Here is a 20,885-nt window from a genome sequence, read left to right as displayed (position 1 = left end):
ACAGGCTCACCAAAATTGAACAATAGAAGATTGGAAAAATGTTGCTTGGTCTGATGAGTCTCGATTTCTGCTGCAACATTCCGATGGTAGGGTCAAAATATCGCATCAACAACATGAAAGCATGGATCCATCCTGCCTTGTATCAACGGTTTAGGCTGGTGGTGTAATGGTGTGGGGGATATTTTCTTGGCACACTTTGGTCTCATTAGTACCAATTGAGCATCGTGTCAATGCCACAGCCTACCTAAGTATTGTTGCTGAGCATGTCCATCCCTTTATGACCACAGTGTACCCATCTTCTGATGGTTACTTCCAGCAGGATAACGTGCCATATCATAAAGCGTGAATCATCTCAGACTGCACTCAAATGGCCTCCACAGTCACCAGTTCTCAATCCAATAGAGCACCAATGGGTTGCGGTGCAACGGGAGACTCGCATCATGGATGTGCAGCCGACAAATCTGCAGCAACTGCGTGATGCTATCATGCCAATATGGACCAAAATCTCTGAGGAATATTTCCAGTACCTTGTTGAATCTATGCCATGAAAGATTAAGGCAGCTCTGATGGCAAAAGGGGTTCCAACCCGGTACTAGTAAGGTGTAAATAATAAAGTGGCCGGTGAGTGTATACTGATATATCAGGTGATCATAAGACTGTCATGATACCTTTATAATCCTGACATGAAACATGGATTGAATCATAGATTTGAGAGATTTCACGCATGCTTACGGCAACATATTTCATTCGCGCAATTACGTCATTTAACAGTGTTTTGGATGTCTTTGTCATGAAATCTTGATGATACATCATAATAACCCATTTTTGTCTTGGTCACGACAACTTAAAATATAACCAAGACAACAAAATCTGCTAGTGTCTTTGTCTTACTGACTAAATAACTTATAAATATGTCATAATCATGGGTGTCATGAGGCCATTATAACGGTGTCAAAAACTTATGACCAATAAGTGAAGACTAGACAGACATGTGCGTCACACATGCAAAGCTACAATCCCAAAAGTTTGGATGGAAAAATTTAATAAGGTATTTTTTTTTTGTCTGGGCTTAAGTCTGGGCTCTTGGAGACGATGTAGAACTTCAACAGCTGATCACTTTCACATTTTTTGGGGCCTGCACAAAAATACAGCCGTTTTGGTATGAAATTGTAATGAATTGGATTATTCATTCGTTGCATCATACCTCAACTATGTCAGAAGTTGTTCCAGCCAAAGATACTTAATACAAATACTTTTAGCAAGGAGCAGAAAAGCCATTACTCATCGGAGGATCAACCTGAAACCATTTACAAGGGTCCAATAGAAAGTAATTGTAAAAGTAAATGCACTGTATGGAGAAACTCATGTTTAGGTAGGCTTGATTAAAAAAAGTGTAACAAGTATTGGAAATAATTGATTGAGTATGCCATGGCAATAATGTGTAATAATATGCACCAAAATGTATTGTGATTTGATGTTGTAACTCCTTTGATTTTAGTTTTGTTCCCTTTTATTCCCTTTCTTTCTTCAATAAAAAAAGCAAAAAAACAAATAAATAAAAGAGTATTATATACACAATTATAAAAAATTAAGCAAGATATTCTTAAAAGCTAAATTATCTACAAACACAGCAAAATAACATGTTTCAGTTTTCAAATCAAGATCGTTTCGCTGACCCCACTAACAGATTATTTTAACTTGTTTGAGGGGAAAACATATACACTCACTGGCCTCTTTATTAGGTACACCTGTCCAACTGCTCATTAAGGCACATTTCTAATCAGCCAATCACATTGCAGCTAATCAATGCATTTAGGCATGTAGACATGGTCAAGATGATCTGCTGCAGTTTAAACCGAGCATCAGAATGTGGAAGAAAGGTGATTTAAGTGACTTTGAATGTGGCATGGTTGTTGGTGCCAGAGTTCAAAGGGGAATGGCCAGTCTGGTTCATGCTGAAAGAAAGGCAACAGTAACTCAGATAACCACTTGTTACAACGGAGGTATGCAGAAGAGCATCTCTGAACACAACATGTCCAACCAGCAGCAGAAGACCACACCGGGTGCCACTCCTGTCAGCTAAGAACAGAAAACTGAGGCTACAATTCACACAGGCTCACCAAAATTGGTCAACAGACAATTGCAAAAACGTTGCCTGGTCTGGAAAGTCTTGACTTCTGCTGCAACATTCAGATGGTAGGGTCAGAATTTGGCATCCACACTATGAAAGCATGGATCCATCCTGCTTTGTATCAACGGTTCAAGCTGGTGATGTAATGGTGTGGGGAATATTTTCTTGGCACACTTTGGGTACCAGTTGTACCAGTTGAGCATTGTGTGAACGCCACAGCCTACCTGAGTATTGTTGCTGAGCATGTCAATCCCTTTATGACCACAGTGTACCCATCTTCTGATGGCTACTTCTTGCAAGATAACACGTATCAAAGCACGAATAATCTCAGACTACTTTCTTGAACATGACAATGAGTTTACTGCACTCAAATGGCCTCCACAGTCACCAGAGCTCAATCCAATAGAGCACCTTTGGGATGTGGTAGAACAGGAAATTTGCATCATGGATGTGCAGCCGACAAATCTCCAGCAACTGCGTGATGCTATAATGCCAATATGAACCAAAATCTCTGAGGAATATTTCTAGTACCTTGTTGAATTGGATTAGGGCAATTCTGAAGGGACAAGGGGGTCAAACCCGGTACTAATAAGGTGTACCTAATAAAGTGGCCGGTGAGTGTATAAATTCTTTATAATTGTTATACGCTACAATATATACATTTATAGATTGACAAATACTAAAGGGGACGTTTCACACTACCTCTTTTAGAATTATATATACTGCTTTATTCACATCGCGCACACACACCATCATCTGTTTGTCTTGCTTAGCAACATATTGAAAACAATGTAAAGGTGGGATGCGACCAGTTTAATGTTTGAGTGTAACTTAAAAAAAAATCATTAAGGAGGAAGCTAGTGAATGACATCTGGGAACAGTTAGGGTTTAAAGGTTGAGTATATTAAGCTTTTTCTGATTCATGTGATGAAATAATTAGTTTGATTGCAAATAATAAATGCAAGCAAATCTTTATTCTTTTTTGATTATGGACAGTTTGATTAATCTATGCTAAATCCACTGTACCATTCTCTGCAGTTGACTGGTCTGCAGACGTCCTCTCTCCCCAAGGTTGGTTTTCCATACAATGTCTAGTTTGCCGATGACCGTGACTCCTTTGATGACCCCGGCCTTCTCTGCAAACTCTGGCTTGGGCTTCAAACAGTACAAATATTGCCTCGTGTCCAAGGGCTGCAGATACGACATCTTCCCAAACGTTGACTCGCCGCTGAAATATATTTAAAAAGCACATACTAAGCGTAATGGCAGAGAGAGAGAGAGAGTTTATTGCCTTATCAGCTTTTCTGGCTACGTCATGGCAAAAAAAAAAACAGATCAAGTTTACAACATTTTATAAATATCACTTTTCTATAATTATAAAAATATTCAAATGATGCATCAACATCAATAAATCATATATAAGATAAAATACATTAATAATAATAATAATAATAATAATAATAATAATAATAATCATCATCATCATCATCATCACCTACAGGATAAATCTAAAACTAAATCTAAAGGTTTACTTTTGATAAATATTGTACAACTTTGGAAGGATTCACATTTTAAAATATTTCATTTAAACTAGGGCATTCCACAAGAATGTGTTTAACAGTTTGGTTTCTGTTGCAATATTGACTTTTTGGGGGGTTCTTCTCCTTTGAGTAAACGCTTATGTTTGCGTCTCATGTGTCCAATACAACATCGTCTGTAAACAATCTCATCATGTCTTCAGTTATTAAAATAGTTGGAATTTCTTTCCTATTTCAGGCTGGATTTCAAAAGTTTATTTTCTGAGCACTGTTTTTTGCATTACCAAATTTGCAGCATTACCTTTACATTAGATTGCTGAGCATCCTAACCAATCATATACATTTCTGTTATCCTACTTTAGTTAATACTAATAACAATAATGATGTTCATCACTATGTGTTAAATGTAATGTTATGCGTGTATTTATACAGCACATTTACAGTGTATGGCCATACACCCAAAGCGCTTCACAATCATGAGAGGGGTCTCTCCACAGCACCACCAGTGTGTAGCATCCACTTGGATGATGCGACGAAAGTCACAGGACAATTGCACTCAGTGCACTCACCACACACCAGCTATAGGTGGAGTGGAGAAACAGTGATAGAGCCAACTCGGTGGATGGTGATAATTGGGAGGCCATGATGGGTCAGGGCCAATGGAGGGATTTGGCCAGGACACCGGGGTTACACCCCTACTCTTGACGAGAAGTGCCATGGGATTTTTAATGACCACAGAGAGTCAGGACCTCGGTTTAACATCTCATCCAAAAGACAGCGCCTACTGACAGTATAGTGTCCCCTTCACTTTTACTTGGGCATTAGGACTTCTGCGCCCCCTGCTGGCCTTACTAACACCACTTCAAACAGCAACCTAGTTTTTCCTTGTGGTCTCTAATTCAGGGGTGCGTTTCCCCAACAATGACGTAACTCGCAGCCAAACTATCAAAGTGCGATGCATCAGTTGGAAAAAGAACGATGTAGTGACGAGTGTTTCCCAAAACCCGTAGTTTCTCTCTCGCAGATCCATTGTTTGAACCGTGTTAGTTAGAACTTAAAATGCCCACAATGATGCTCTAAACGGGGTGGAGTAACAAATTCTTTAGAGAAGAACCCCATCATTTCTTTGTACAGATTATATTGTTTTCCATGCACACGCATTTAAAAAAATCCAATATTAGTATTGGTAAAAACATGCACTCATTTTCCATATCAATTGAAATATATGTAAATGGCACAAATAGGGCCTGTGTTTCCTTTACAAATATTATGGAGAACAATACACATTCTATTCTGAAACATAAAATCACTTACAAAAGCTAATACGTATTCTAATATCATTTATAAATCATAAATCAATAAATAAATAAATAATGAGGCTATTTATTAAGAAATGAAATTTAATATTTATTAGGAAATGAAAAAAAATCATACTTTAATAATAATATTAATAATATTGATGATGATGATGATGATTATTATTATTATTAAGTATGATATTGTTTATTTATTATTATTATTTTTTTAAAGTCTACTTTTAGTCTTAAAGTTTAACTTTTAGTTAAAGTCTACTTAAGTCTTACAATTTGACACATGCAAACCACGGCAGAAATGTTCTAACCAACAGGCCCATGTCATATACAGTACAGATACTTAATAAATAACCAACAATAAATTAAAAACATTAATGTATGCTATGTTTTTTGTTTTCACAAGCTTTGGAGATGTAACGTAAATTCTGCTTTAAATAATAGGTCACCTATAGCTTTCGTCACGAGACTGATCAAAGTGCACTGCAAAGGGAGCGTAATTGTAAACATTAAGATAGCTAAAAATGAACTGTAAAATAATTTGAAAGCAAATTACACCTAAGAGTGATGACTTAGCCTTTTTATTTTTAACCATTTCAAGTTTAAATGTCAGAATGTTCTAAATGAATAGGGCATAGGGGGGATAAGTGGGAATACAGCAAAGCCAGGAACTATGTTTCTAACTACAGCTCCAGAGGTGTAGTTGCAAGTGCGCAAGTTTGCGATGCAGTTTTTGCAAATGTTCGTTGGAATGAAAGATTTGGGAAACACCAAATCAACAAACTATGTTTGTAACAACGCAACTTTAGTTGGCTAAAGATGATTTTGGGAAACGCACCCCTGCTTAGATGCAGTGAGTAAACGGTCTTGGGCTGCAGGGTGATATGGCTGTGGCAAAGGACAGAGCTGTAATGGGTTTAAATGCACATTTTATATGAAATTATAAATGGTTAGTTTCTAATTTGCTGGAAACTGTTTATAATATTCTGAATGATTAAAATAATTTGTCAATATTTGACATAAGACAACACATACAATTAATATTGTTATTAATTATAAAGATTGTCCTTGTAATTATAAAAAAAACTCTGGATGTCAGTTCAAAGGGTGAGATACTAACTTGATGGAAAAGTTGGTTTCAGACAAAAACATTTGTAGAAATGTCTCAGATGTGATGCACTTATTACTTTACAAAGTTTCAGAAAACAACTAAAGTTTCTACACTTAATAGAAGGTTTATGGATTCACTTTTTACACATTGTCTTATAGTACAAGTACAAATTTTTTGTGAAATGTTACTTCTTTCACAAATAATTTGCATTTCCATTTGTTTAACAGAGCAGAGCCATTTCTACAGTATTTCCTTTGTTTTTCTTCTGTAAAATTTTGTTTCTCCTAGTTTGGCTGGAATAAAAATGTGAATAAGATAAATATTATTGACCCACTTAAAATTTTTTATTTTTATCACTTAAAATTTTTTATTTTTTATTTGTACAAACCACTTTAATACATTGACTTGCCTAATTAACCCAACTCGCTATTTAAGCTTTTAAATTGCACTTTAAGCTGAATACTAGTCTCTTGCAAAACAACTAGTAACATATTATTTACTGTCATCATGGCAAATACAAAAGAAACTAGTTATTAAAACTATTATGTTTAAAAAGGTTTTAAAATGTGCTGAAATAGCACTTGAAAAAGAATTCAAACTTTAAATGAGGGCTAATGGTTGAAACCACTGAGTCACTGTGACACCCAATTTATTAAATATGAACCAGGAAAAATATAAATGTCACCTCTCATCTCCAGATGCCACATTGTTGAGCTCAGTGACGTTGTATATCATAGAAGGCTCCAGAGACACTTTCTCCATGAACATTGGAGATGTGGTGATGTTCTGGATCTGTGCCTCTAAAAACACCTCATCTGTCTGTATAGGGCCAAACACATCAATGAGATTCATGCAGTAATATACATGAATACACATTATCCTGGAGTGATACTTTATTTGAAGGGCTCGACATGAAGACTTGGATCCACACTAATATACTGTTTAAAAATGTAGTAATATCACAATAGCTTTAATTGTAATGGCTTCAATTTAGTGTCCTACTAAATTTTAATTATTCATCTATCGTGTAAAGGTCTTTGAATGTGGCCCGTCAAATCAAGCTCTTCAGAAAAGTTTAAGTGGAATTTATTGATTTTTTTTTGCAGAGGCAAATAAAGCAGCTGTTTGCCCAGTTGATCTCCGGCTGGTAGATTAGTATTATTTTCAGTTGGTTTTGCAAGTAGAGGTTAGTTCATGCCTGTGGATCAACAGCACCTTTTGACAGAAGTTTCGTTAAAGCATGAAGCAAAGATCCCATGCCAAGCCTGATTAAAAATCACCAAAAAAACTAAATTCCACTCATTAGATCATTATTATTAACCCTTTTAGCATGCAAGTTTAAATACTCCCCCTGACCCTCTTGACTGTTTTTTTTTTTAAGTTTCCATGGCGACGTGTCAAGTTTATCTTGTGACAGTCCAATGATTTGTGCAATATTTATTTTTCCTTTTCTGCAAATATTGACAAACATCCAAATTACATTGTAAAATATATGATATTTCGATTATCGAATAGGTGTAAGAACATGTATTTTGTCATTTAAACAATTTAAAAGGAACACTTTTTTTTGGAAACAGCCTCATTTTAAAACACCTTAAGAGATATTTTTTAAATCGCTGATCTCTGGGTTTGGTGGAAGCACTTTTAGCTTAGCATAAATCATTGAATCGGATTAGACCATTAGCATCTCACTCAAAAAAAAATGTAAAAAAAATAAAAATAAAAAAACTGTTTCAGTTTAACTCAAGGAAATGAGCATATTTCCAAAAAAAGTGGAGTGTTCAATAAAATGTTCAATTCAAGTTTACTTGTATAGCGCTTTTCACTATAATTACTGCTCCAAAGCAGCTTTACAAATGGTTCACGTTATTAGATTAGTCAAAATTAAAAAAATGAAGGTGTTGTGTATAGGGCGGACAGGATATAAGCATAGTTAAACTGCAGTTATATAGTACATATTGTCCTTTACAAAAAGGTGATGTCTTAATAATTATCCTATTATTAGATCTGTATCGGGTGATGGGCATCGCCATGTTAGTCTACGGTTCAATGGAGAGATTGATTATATCAATTCATCAACTTCTCCGGAAACACAAAACTAAGTGACTTTTTAACTGTGAGAAGAATAGAGTAAAAGTTCCAGTAACCTAAACATTGTGTATCTGATGTGAATAAAGCACATCACATGATTATGTTAAATAAATATATTATTTCCGCTCTCTATAGATGCATTTTTAAAAAATGTAAACGTTATGTTTTTGACGTACCTTTGTGTATTTAAATATCTGAAACCTAAAAAAATTTACTCTCTTTGCTTTAATATGCTCATACATTATACTTTATTTTTCTGGCTCAGCACTAGCCATCGCAGAAAATGTTTGAATTTAGCACCGGTGTGATCGTATGCATCAGCCAAAACTAATCACACCAGTGTGATTGTAAGTGTCAAAGGGTTAATTCTAATGCAATACAACAGTTGACTGTGTGCGTTTTTGGCATTCAAAAGCAAAAGTTATTTAAATCTGTCAAAGAAAACAGCAGTAGACATAAAATATCAATAAAACAAGCAGCAATTTCTCCCAGCCTAAGAAAAAAAAGAGTGGAAATGAATCAGACTGATGTTTAACAGAGTTTAGCTCTGGTAAGATGAGTGAGCAGTAAAGTGAAGACAGGAAAGAAGCAAAGGAAAACAGGAAAAGTATTTCTCTCTCATCAGTTTGTTTGATTTGCATTTATTTAGCCAATTCAAAAAATAAGCATTGTATAAAATTGAGTTAACATCAATTCATCTATCTATCTATCTAGTATCCATACATGCATTCAGCAGTTATTTTATCCATCTGTTTGTCTATTTATCTCTACTTCATTCATTCACTTAACGATTCATCCATACATCCAGCCACCAAACCATCATTCAAAAATCTATCCATCCATCCATCTCATCAACCCAGCCAGCCAACCACACATCCATACATCAAAAATCAATCCATCTTTTCCATTAACGTCCATCAATTCTGTCAAGTCTCCACTCATTCATCAATATTCTTTCCATGACCTCAAAAATGCATCCATCCATCCATCCATCCATCAATCATTCACCCACCCATCAATAATCCATACCTCCCAGGCTTTTATGCACCCTCACACTCATCCATCCATCCATCCATCCCATCCCATAAACCCACCCAGCCAGCCAACCATCAATTTATACATCAAAAATCCATCCAGCCATCCAATCAATCAATAATCCATCCATCTATCTAGAGCTGCACGATTCTGGCTAAAATGAGAATCGCAATTTTTTTGCTTAAAATCAAGATCACGATTTTCTCACGATTCTGTAGATGTAAAATAAAGGTTAATATGAGCCTGCAATTATTATTGTTTTTTCTCCAACATATGGTAAAACAACAATAATAATATTATGTGTAGGTCTACTGGTTTCTATAAATAATTGTATTCTACTTATTATAATTCTGATGTTTAATTATTGTTTGAGATATAGGCCTATGCTTGCAATCTGTCATTGACAACATTATTAGACCATTTAAGTAACTGGTAAAATCAACATTATATAGGCTAGAGTAATTATACTGACACTGTAAACATTTATTTTCATGCACAACTGTGTGTTCGCTATGAAAGTAAAAACATATCAAATGCTTGCCGCAATCATAACTCTATAATGCGATATGATCATTTAAATGATGTACACGCTTTCAGTTTCATTTTCACTGCTAAGTGCTGTTCATACTTCGCGCGCAGCTCTCAAACGATCACTCTGTGCCACAAACTGAATATTATTTACAACTTTATTACCTGTTGCTCACAGCCTAAGCATGTTCTGTTTACTAAAGTAGACACGCACATGTCTATCATTAAATAGGTTGCGCTCTCTGTAATAACGGCTCACGGTCAGCAGCTCACGTCACATGTGATTTCCCGGCCACGAATACAGCATTATATGAAGACAAAAATGACATTTTTAGGTGAATTATACCTTATAAATACAGTATGTGATTCTTTCAACATCATTTGGAGGGGTCCATGTCGCTGAGCAATGTATGTGAAACAATAAAAAGACTCGTGCAGCCACCTTTGCTTTTCTCCTGAACTTAAAAATATGATTGGCAGAATCATAGAAATGCTGGATTAAGATAGTCTAGGGGGTCGAATCGAGATCGCAATCTCTTTTCGATTAATTGTGTTCTACATCTATTCATCCATCCATCCATCCAATCAACCCAGCCAGCCAACCATCCATCAAAAATCCATCCATCTTTCCCCATCAACCCATCCATATCAATCAATTCTCCCCTCATTCATCAATATTCTATCCATTACCTTAAAAATCCACCCATCCATCATTCAATCACCCATCCATCAATAATCCAACCCTCTCAGGTTTTTATGCACCCACCCACTCATCCATCCCATCAATAATCCATTCATCCATCCGTCCATCCATCCCATAAACCCAGCCAGGCAACCATCAACTCATACAAAAAAATCCATCCATTCATCCCATCAATCAATAATCTATACATCCATTTTATCTCATCAACCCAGCCAGCCAACAATCAATCCATACATCAAGAATCCATCCATCTTTCCCATCAACCCATCCACGTAAATTTATTCTCCACTCATTCATCAATATTCTATCCATTACCTCAAAAACCCATCAATCCATCATTCACCAATCACCCATCCATCAATAATCCATCCCTCCCAAGCTTTTATGCACCCACACACTCATCCATTACATAAATAATCTATGCATCCATCCCATAAACTCAACCAGCCAATCATCAATCCATACATCAAAAATCCATACATCTTTCCCATCAACATCCATCAATTCTCCACTCATTCATCAATATTCTATCCATCCATTACCTCAAAAACCAATCCATGCATCATTCATCAATCACCCATCCATCAATAATCTATCCCTCTCAAGCTTTTATGCAGCCACACACTCATCCATCCATCCATCTATCACATCAATAATCTATCCATCCATCCTATAAACCCACCCAGCCAATCATCCATCAAAACATCAAAAATCCATCCATCTTTCCTATCAACCCATTCATATCCATAAATTACAGAATCATAGAAATGCTGAATTAAGATTGTCTAGGGGGTCAAATCGAGATCGCGATCTCTTTTGATTAATTGTGCTCTACATCTATCCATCCATCTCATCAACCCAGCCAGCCAATCATCCATCCATACATCAAAAATCCATCCATCTTTCCCATTAACCCATCCACATCCATTAATTTTCCACTCATTCATCAATATTCTATCCATTACCTACATTACCATGTAGTTTTAGGAAAGTAGCCTGTCTAAAATCAGTAAGTTCATCATTGCAATAAAGGTCACAAAATTTTTAATCTGAAAAAGAAGTGTAACTAATAGGATCTGTCTGAATTTCTGAACATAACCTCATATTTTACATCAAAACGTATGGATATACTGAACAGAAGAATGCTTTTCTCATGTTTTCTTTTGCTTGCTTCAAAGGCTCAGAAGAAGAACAAAGAAATATGAGTTATGCTGAAAAAAAGTTGCAATGAGAAGGAAAACAATTACCACAGAACTGAGGTCACTCTAATGGAGGAATAAAAAACAAAAATAAACATTAGAGAAGTGAAGGTTACATGCACCAGAAAATGACAATGTCAGTTTTCTTCTTGAAGTAGTGTAAATGTGAACAAAACAGCTAATTATGAATGAAACACAGACATACACACACACACACTACTAACAAAACAGATATTAAATCAAAATGAATGGGTTCTTAAAAAGCGTAGCCTCACTATAAATTATGTCAAAAGCTGCGAGGCAGTGCTGAAGGGGAAGGTTAAACAGTATAACCTTTGAAAATACTATACACAATACATGAGTAACTTGCTTTTGGATCCCTTTCTCTAAAATATTAGTAAATAAAACATCCATTAAGTCAAAAAGTAAACTTACCTCAGCATTGTAGAATTTGGTTTTTACATCTAGAGGCTTGAGAACCTGGTTTAAGATAGAATTAAAACTGAAGTTTGATTCAAGCCCAATAGAGTCCATGTTTTTAAAATCACAACACAGCACTGCTTTCAGTGAAGCGACAGGAGACGTATGAATCAGCAATAGATCTCATGCTTGAGTTCAAATGTCAAGCTTTAGTGTAAATGAAAAGTCTCAGCTCTGTGCAAAATGGTTCAGGAGTGATGCAAAAAGCAATTCATCCAATGACGTGAGCTCACCTGAAATTTGAAGAACTTTCTAAAGTAAAGCTTCTCGCCGGTCTGAGTGGTGTAACTGACTGCGCAGACTAAGCTGGAACCAGATAATAAGAAAATGGTGAGAACAACTGCATTTTAAGACCTTTTTTAAGACCTTTGTGATGATTATTGGCAGTAGCAAAACTGTAAACGTATGTAGGAATATTTGCAATGTATTTGACCGCACTAATTTGATTTAGACTTTTAGAGAATATTAAAGCAAAAATCGTGGGGGCGGGACTTGAACTTACACACATGTAGCTGATTGGATTGTGGTAAAAGTGGGTGTTGCCAGATCTAATTGTTGTGTGTATTTTATTTATTATTATATATTATTTCTTTTTAATTTTTGTTTAAATTTTTTAATTTTTGAACGTCATCTTTAATATTAATATTTTGCATTTTATTTTTATTTTTACTAGGTTACATTACAACTTTTTCCAAAAAGTTGGCAACATTTAAAAATATATATTATCCATTTACTTTTTTTGTAATTTTGTGCATTTTTGACATTTTTATTAGCGTTTGTTTCTAAAATGTGTCTATACAGTTTTACAAATTCTTATTTTAGTGCAAGATTATTTTTTGCTAATGATATTGGATTTAGAAGGCAGTGGTTTTTAATATTAAAGGGCACCTATGATGAAAATCAACTTTTGGAAGCTGTTTGGACAGAACTGTGTGAATGTATAGTGTGTCCACAGTCATATTGGAGTGATAGAAACAAAATAAGTCTCTTTTTTATTTACTGGCGTAAAAATACGACCCAAATCTCTGCAATTCTGAGACCCACCACCGCGTAACGTAGGAGTGCGGTTTTCCCCGCACACCGAATTGATTAACATGTATCCATAGAAGCACGTATAATCATATCCACAAGACAGGACTTGTGCAAAGCAACTGGCAGTAAAAGATCTGTTCAGCTCTCTGTGATCATCTGCACCTCAAGAATGAGTTTTACAAGTTTAACACGTTTTTAAGACTGCATGTTTGCAATAAAGTCAGTAAAATCGCTACGTAATTCATCACCACAGCTATATGTCAGTACAATTCTAAAAATTAAATTAGGTTTATTTTGTACATTAACGGATATCTATACAGCAGTGTATATTAACGTGTATCCTGTCACATTTCCGGTGCAAAAACAGTGCAAAGCTAAATGTGCGTGTGCGCATGCACAAATTTATAACGACATTGTGTGTGACTCATCGTTGCAAAAAGACTTGAATAAATTCCACAACAATCAAATAACCCCTGGGAAAGTTCCTACTGAAGTAAGAGAGATCAGCTTCATTCTTGTCTGTCACTGTGCTGTTTATCTATGTGAAAGAGAGCAGATCTCTATGGCTCTGACATGCACGTGGAAACGGTGAGCGGGGAGAACCAGCTCATTTGCATTAAAGGCACAGGCAACAGCTACAGTGTTCTAACAGCTCAAATTTCCAAGATTCAAAAAGCTATAATTAATAATCTGATGTATATTTTAAACTGAAACTTTACAGACACATTCTGGAGACACAAAAGACTTATCTTAAATCTTAAAAAAGGGGTAAAAGAGGTGCCCTTTAAATTCAAAATGTTAAATGTTAGAATTTATTGTTGTTTTTTTTTGTTTATTTATAATTTTCATTTCATTGAAGTTTTAATAATTGTGTTTCTGGTATTTGTACAAGCTTTTTTCTAGTTTCATGTATTTTTAATTTAGTTTAAGTGATTTTAATTAAAGATTTTAATTAATAGATTTTAATTAAAAATCATTTTAAGTTTAAGTTAACTATATTAAAATTTAAAGGTAAAGTTAATTTAGTATCACAGACACTAAATGAAAGGATATGTTTTATTATTGAAATTTTCTGCAATTTTAGTCATTTGTTGTGCATTTTAGACTTTTTATTAGTTTTTATATTTTAGTTTTAAATATAAAAAGTTTAAAAATTTTGAATTAAAAACCGAATTTATGCAAACGATTTCATTTACACGTTTTATTAATCTACTTTCCCTTTGTTACATTTATTCAAGTTCAAGTAATAAAACATTTGTTTTTAAAATTTCTTTTTTTTGGTTTTTGACAACCAAGGCATTTAAAAATTGTTATTGCATCATTTATGAATATTGCTGACACAACTATTCTTATATTGAAATGTAAGCAACTATAACCTAAAGGTTATTAGCACTGTGTGGTCACGTACATGTGTGTGCCAATCTCCTTGACTTCATGATGGATGACATCATCAATGCAGCACTCAGGCTTAAGCTCTGAAACGGCGGAGTTTGACGCAGACAGATTTAACCTCTGAGAGCTCGTCTGCAGGTCTGCCTGTAAAGACAGAGAATCACAGGCCAGTGGTGAGACTGTAAGACATGAGATATTCAGTCAGTGGAGACGAGCTGTTACCTTCACCAGGATGTCTTTGACCACCTGACTACTGTCGTTGTGCACACTGATGTAACTGGAGAAGGTCTCACCAAGGAAAATATTTCTGCACAGGAAATAGTGAGAATGCATTTTTCAAATCACTGGAGGCTTTGGGATTCAGATGGACATGTGGCACTTTCCACTAATAGCACACAGAGCGGGCCTGACCTGACAAAACACTTATTGTTAACCTCAATCAAATACTGAATTCACTTTTACGATTTACTTTTCTTTGCTTATAAACTTTTTTTTGCAACCCTATTTTCAAACATTGGAGCATGTCTATACACTGTTTTACACTTTGATTTGTCTTCTTTTTCAATTTTCGATAGCACTTTAAAAGATTGCACTTGCATTAGTGACCAAAAACTAATGCTGTGGTTCACACCAAATGCAAATGTACATTTCCTGTTTCAAAACAGAAGATTGCATACAAAGTCAATGCAAACATGTGAATAGAGGCCAATAATTGTCAGGAGCAAATGACGCAAAATCCTTGCAAAAAAAAAAAAAAAAAGACCCTTTCAAGGAAGGTATGTTTATTCGACGGCCATATTTACATAACCCCTGGGTAGCACATCTGAAGTGATCTGTCCCATTACTATTGTTGCCTAAGCTCAAATTACATTTAAAACACATAATTTCTAGTTTGCTCAAGCGCAAAAATTGGCACAACGCCAATCTCCTGTATGGCTGTTTCAATAGTAACCAGACGATGCTGTTATAAACATTAGAATAATAGAAAAAAACTGAGTAAACACTAGAGGACAACACTGGAAGGACACGATATGTGATGGGATGTGCTATCATGTTTTTCTCCCATCCTAATCAACAAGGCACGCAGTAGTTCCCAAATGGCAGGGCTTGCCGTAACAATCAAGCATATCTATACAGACTCCACCCCCACAGAAGTGCCTGGCTATAAAGCCTGAAAATTGGCTATTTCGACCGGAAGGCGGGACTTACTTCGCTGTGGCAGCCATACTGAGTGTTGCACCTTTTTCCCCATTCAAAGTAATGCCTTTGAATCGTATTTGTACTGTATGTCGATACTATTTGTAAAAATATCCCAGTAATCTAGAGTGAGTGATGCAATATTGTTTTCTCTTTGCATTTGGTGTGAAGCCAGCAAAACAATTTAAAATACTTCTAAAGCATTATTCACCTTAGTTGAATCTATCTATCTATCGCTTCATCCATCCATCATTTCATGGGTTCATCCATCTGTCTCAATCCAATGCTTCATATTACCATCGGTCCAATCATTTATCTATTCATCCTTCTATTTATTCAGCTATCCAGCCATCCATCTGTTTAAGTCCACTGTTTTATCCATCCATCCATCCATCATTTTATCTGGCCATCCATCTACCTACATAACTATCTATCAATCTATTTCTACATAGATTTATTCAACCATCTATTCATCCTTCTATCAGTCCACTGTTCCATCCAGCCATCCATCTCAGTCCACTGCTTCATCCATCCATCTGTCAATCAACTCATTTTTCCATCCATCTGTACATCACTACATGGTTTCATCCATCCACCTATCAATTCACTACTCTATCCATCTACCGTCCATGACTCCACTGTTTCACCCATCCATCCCTTTCAGTTCACTGCTTTATCTATTCATCTTCACTGTTTAAACTATCCACCGTCCATCACTCCACTGTTTCCTCCATCCATCCATCCATCCATCCATTAATCTGTCTATCAGCTTGCTGTTCCATCCATCCATCAAACCAACCAGCCATCCATCCATCACTCCACTGTTTCATCTATCCATCTTTCAGTCCACTGCTACAATCATCCACCCATCAATATATTCAGCCATCCATCAAGCCATCTGTCTATCAATCCACTTTTTTATATATCCATTGATCAAGCCATCTATCGATCCATCCATCCATCCATTTATCTATCTACACGTCCATGGTTTAATCCATCCATCCATCCATAGGTCCACAGCCTAATCCATCCATATTCAAGTGTTACTTCACATGCTCAGATCAGGATTTCTCATAACAACATGAAAGTTAGCAAAGTTTGATTTACTCAGCATTAAATAAAGAAAACCTTTTATGTGTTTCTACCGTTGAACACAAAAACACAGCCATTTGTCCCACAGCCGAAAAGCCATTGCCCTCCATAGCAAGAACAAAACATGCTATGGAGTCAACATTTTAGAAAACTGCTAAATCACCTTTGCACTGGGGTGGGGAATACAAACAATTATTTTCATTTCAGTATTATTCAAATGAGTTGCATGTTTGATTATAGTTTTTAATAGATCATGTGTAAATGGTTCTAGCTACAAAAAGAATCCTTTTAAAAACAATTACCATTTTAAATAAAAACCATGAAAGAACACAACTTAATAGATCTAAAATTTAATTCTACAAAGCACCCATTTGAATATAATTGTGTTTGATTAAAAGCATACATTACCCAAAATTCTGTGGCAGTGTGAGCATCTCCCCAAGGATTAGTGTTTCTGCCCCCTTTACAGTGGACGGATCATCTTTCATGAGTCGTAAAAACAAATCACCTGTAGACATGTGATATGCTGAGCTGTAAACCTCTGGACTGACAGACGGTTCTTACATGCAGACCCCCATTAGACATCTAAATCAAACCATCTTTTTATTTGCATCTCGTTTATTTTTAGGCAAGACTTTTTGGAAGACGACACATGTAGGTCACAATATTAAATCTCAAAATGAATGAGTCCTATATGGCATATAAAAATAATTTAAATAAGAATAATAAACAAACATTATATTTAAGCCAGGTTTCTGAATGCTACTCATAAAAAATTAAAAGGCATGACTCAAAGTGGTGTGGTTTCTAACGTATTCAATTCGTTTCATGTTTCCGACAATATTAATCCGGGAACATGTTTCAGACCCTTTTATATATAGAAGTGCTGCTACCCAGAACTGTCATAGTGTCATGCGGTTAAGATATAGCATTTCAAAGGCATTGGCTACCTGCAGAAGGAAAACAAACAATGCAGACGGCTGATTCATCATAGCGCTGTATTAAGGGTCAGCATTACAGCAGCGGTCCAAAAGATCAACTGCTAAAAGCTTTCAGAAAAACTCAATACTAGACTCAGGAATGTACTGCATTACTACTACAAACATTGCAGCATAATACTAGACAAGATGCCATCAAAAATAGGATTTTCATTTCTAATTTTGTTTTGTAACATGTTCTGGCTTTGAAAACTAGACAATAAAAAAAAATTGTGATTGTGCATTTACAAAGTGTGCCTCACACCGGTGAGTGGGGTAGACAAACCACCTGTAGAAACACTTCTCTCTATACAAAAAAAGATAGTTCTTTTATTATAATTAACTATAATTCTAATAGTTCCTTTGTATAATTAGCACTTGTTGTGTGTATTGCCTCTTCTTGTTGAATCACTGAATGCCTCCTCAATTGTAAGTTGCTTTGGACAAAAGCCTCTGCAAATTTACTAAATTTAATCTTATTCCTCAAGCTAAAAATCCCTAATTTGTTGCAGTGACATTTGCTGTAATTATAAGTTATCATTTGTGAAAGTCCACCAATAGTCATGACGTACTCAGGAAGACATATGCCGATATTCAGTAATTCAATATGTTGTGATAATGAACATGAACAATATATTGTGGACACTTCAAAAAGCAATGAACAATTATTTATTATTTAAAGGTTAAAAGTTTAGTGTACCTTTTAAGAATATCCAGATTGTTGAATAGGTGGTTATACTTTACGCGATTATTTTCAAACATATTGACGTGTTAATCCATCCTACGTCATTGAAAATTCCCATATGTATGTGGCTAACACTGAGTTTTTGCCCTTTGTTCATTAACTCTGTAAACTTAGAGACTCCATTCGTTAACATCAGTTAATTTTACTAAAGTCAATGTTCAAGTTCAAGTTGCTTTATTGGCATGACATTCAATACAGTATTGCCAAAGCACAAACAAACAAACAAACAAACAATCAGATAATGTGATAAATATAACAATTATAATAATAAACAGTCTAGATTATTTAAATAAGATACATGAATTTACATTAACCATTTCTTATGGTGTGTGGGGTGTATACATATTTTGCAGCTAGTCTATGCGTCAATTCACTCCGAGTATATGGTAAAGTTTTTCTGAGTCATTTAAATTAAAAAATTAATTAGTCAATGTTTCAAATTGGGGGAAAAATATTTCTCTAGTTGTGGTGTATTTGGGGCAAAACAGAAGGAAATGTATCTCATCCTCTATTTGGTTTTTGTCACACTGTTTACATATTCTCTGTTCTTTAGGAGTCCAGGATTTTTTATGTCTGCCTATTTCTTTTTCTAGGTCATTGTAATGACAACTACAAAAAACTTTAATAATATTAGGTGGTGTTAATTTCTCAGGCAATCCCTAACAACACATTCAAATCCATAATCATAATTGTTCAGTTAATGTCTAATTAAATTCAGTTGTATTTTTTAAATAACTTAAAACTTATATAGTTATTACTATAATATAGTGATTTCTAACTGTTGAGTTTATTGCATTTACTAATGTTGACTAATAAGTGACTTCAATAGGTAAAATGTTACCTATTGTACTTTATCATCCTTTTGCAAATTAATTTGGTTAAACTATTTGTTTACTCTGAACATGTATATACAAAAAAAATACAGTAAGTATTTTTGGTTATTATACAAATAATGCAGCTTAGCTCAATATCGTGATAATACCATAAATCATGATAATTAGATTTTTTGATAATTTAGATTTTTTGACATTTGATACCATCATAAGCCTATATTTTGTCACCAAACACTTTAAGAATAATAACGTAAGCCACCAAAATGTACATTGAAAACTGTAGGAAAAATCTAATGACTGAAAAATGTAAGGACTTTAAAATTCACTTCTTTACCAATTAATCAGTTTTAAATTTCACAAAATGTGCACATTCTTTAAATGTTTCCTGGTAAATACTCAAAAATCAGAGTTGATCTAAGTGTCATTGGAGACTGTACCTGGAAGATCTCTGTCCTCACATGTTACTGGCATGTTTGTAAAAAGCGTAGGTTTGGTCAGCCTCATCACTAGAGAGAGAAACATATGACAATGTCGATTTTAAATAGTAAAAGTATTTTAGCATAAAACACACATGATGTGAATTGACTATAGAGCATTATCTAGATTTAATGCAAAAAAGACATATCACATAACAAGTATTCTATTATTCTTCATTTATTTGAACAGACAATTCTGCAAAGACGTATTATTCTGCAAGTGATATTTCACAAAATAAAAATACATAACTGTTACATAAACACCAGTACACAATGATTTTACTATTACTTTATTCAAATCTAGTCCCACTAAAAGATAAATCTGTCAGTTTGATGGCAAAAACTGTATCTGTCAGTAGTTTACTAAACCTGAACAACGTAGTTGGAAAATATTAGACGCAAATAAACAAAATGTCTGTTTATTTATAAACTCTAAAAAGACAAAACACACTGTTAAACATGTACCCAGTTATTAGTGAGCTGCAGGTAATATCCAATCTGTATTTATCAGAAACAGTTAGCGTGCAGCTAGCAGGAATCCTCAGCTCACAGCTACAGCGGGCATGTCAGCGATATTTATGAATGAACGTAAACACACACCGCATCGTTCAAACATTCAGCTGCTCTTTCGGTACTAGTCAGAAAGGTAAACACCCGCTCTACCTTTTAATGCCAAAAGATGCTCTTGTTTTGCCTGGTTGACATCCATCTTGTCTGCTGCAGTGGCTGGACCTTTCACCTGCATATCAGCTGCTCACGGCGAACACAGAGGGACAAACCGCGTTGCAGCAGCTGTCAGTAAATACTGCACATCCTGTCCACTGTGATGAAATGGACTCTACGCTGGCGGACTGCTTTTTCCTGTTTTTGAAATGACGGTAGAGACCAATGACTGTAGAGACAATACAAAGTTGAGAAATCGTTAACGTTACATAAAAACACATTAGGTCAGTTATAAAGTATCTGCGAGATTTGTGCATTTACTTGACGTCACATGTCACGCTTTTATAAAGGG

At 35.1% G+C, this 20,885-nt stretch overlaps 1 protein-coding gene across 2 annotated transcripts in view; it reads right to left on the bottom strand.

Annotated features, from left to right (window-relative positions):
• Nucleotides 1-20,661, bottom strand: part of trappc13 (trafficking protein particle complex subunit 13) — a 28,094-nt gene extending 7,433 nt beyond the window's left edge. Inside the window, exons 1-10 of one of the 2 annotated variants that reach the window (XM_056466147.1) lie at nt 20,534-20,661; nt 19,832-19,900; nt 17,248-17,347; nt 14,773-14,857; nt 14,567-14,694; nt 12,360-12,432; nt 12,082-12,126; nt 11,695-11,712; nt 6,776-6,909; nt 3,158-3,359 (exon numbers count right to left, since the gene is read on the bottom strand). In XM_056466147.1, the coding sequence (XP_056322122.1) occupies nt 3,158-3,359; nt 6,776-6,909; nt 11,695-11,712; nt 12,082-12,126; nt 12,360-12,432; nt 14,567-14,694; nt 14,773-14,857; nt 17,248-17,347; nt 19,832-19,900; nt 20,534-20,615 (936 nt within the window). In that variant the 5' untranslated portion in view covers nt 20,616-20,661. The remainder of the gene's footprint in view (nt 1-3,157; nt 3,360-6,775; nt 6,910-11,694; nt 11,713-12,081; nt 12,127-12,359; nt 12,433-14,566; nt 14,695-14,772; nt 14,858-17,247; nt 17,348-19,831; nt 19,901-20,533) is intronic. The other variant, XM_056466149.1, reaches the window with a different exon arrangement.
• Between the last annotated feature and the right edge of the window lie 224 nt (nt 20,662-20,885).

The sequence above is a fragment of the Danio aesculapii genome, chromosome 10 (genome assembly GCF_903798145.1).
Source record: "Danio aesculapii chromosome 10, fDanAes4.1, whole genome shotgun sequence".
Lineage (NCBI taxonomy): Eukaryota > Metazoa > Chordata > Actinopteri > Cypriniformes > Danionidae > Danio > Danio aesculapii.
This window is presented reverse-complemented; position numbering and strand designations above follow the sequence as displayed.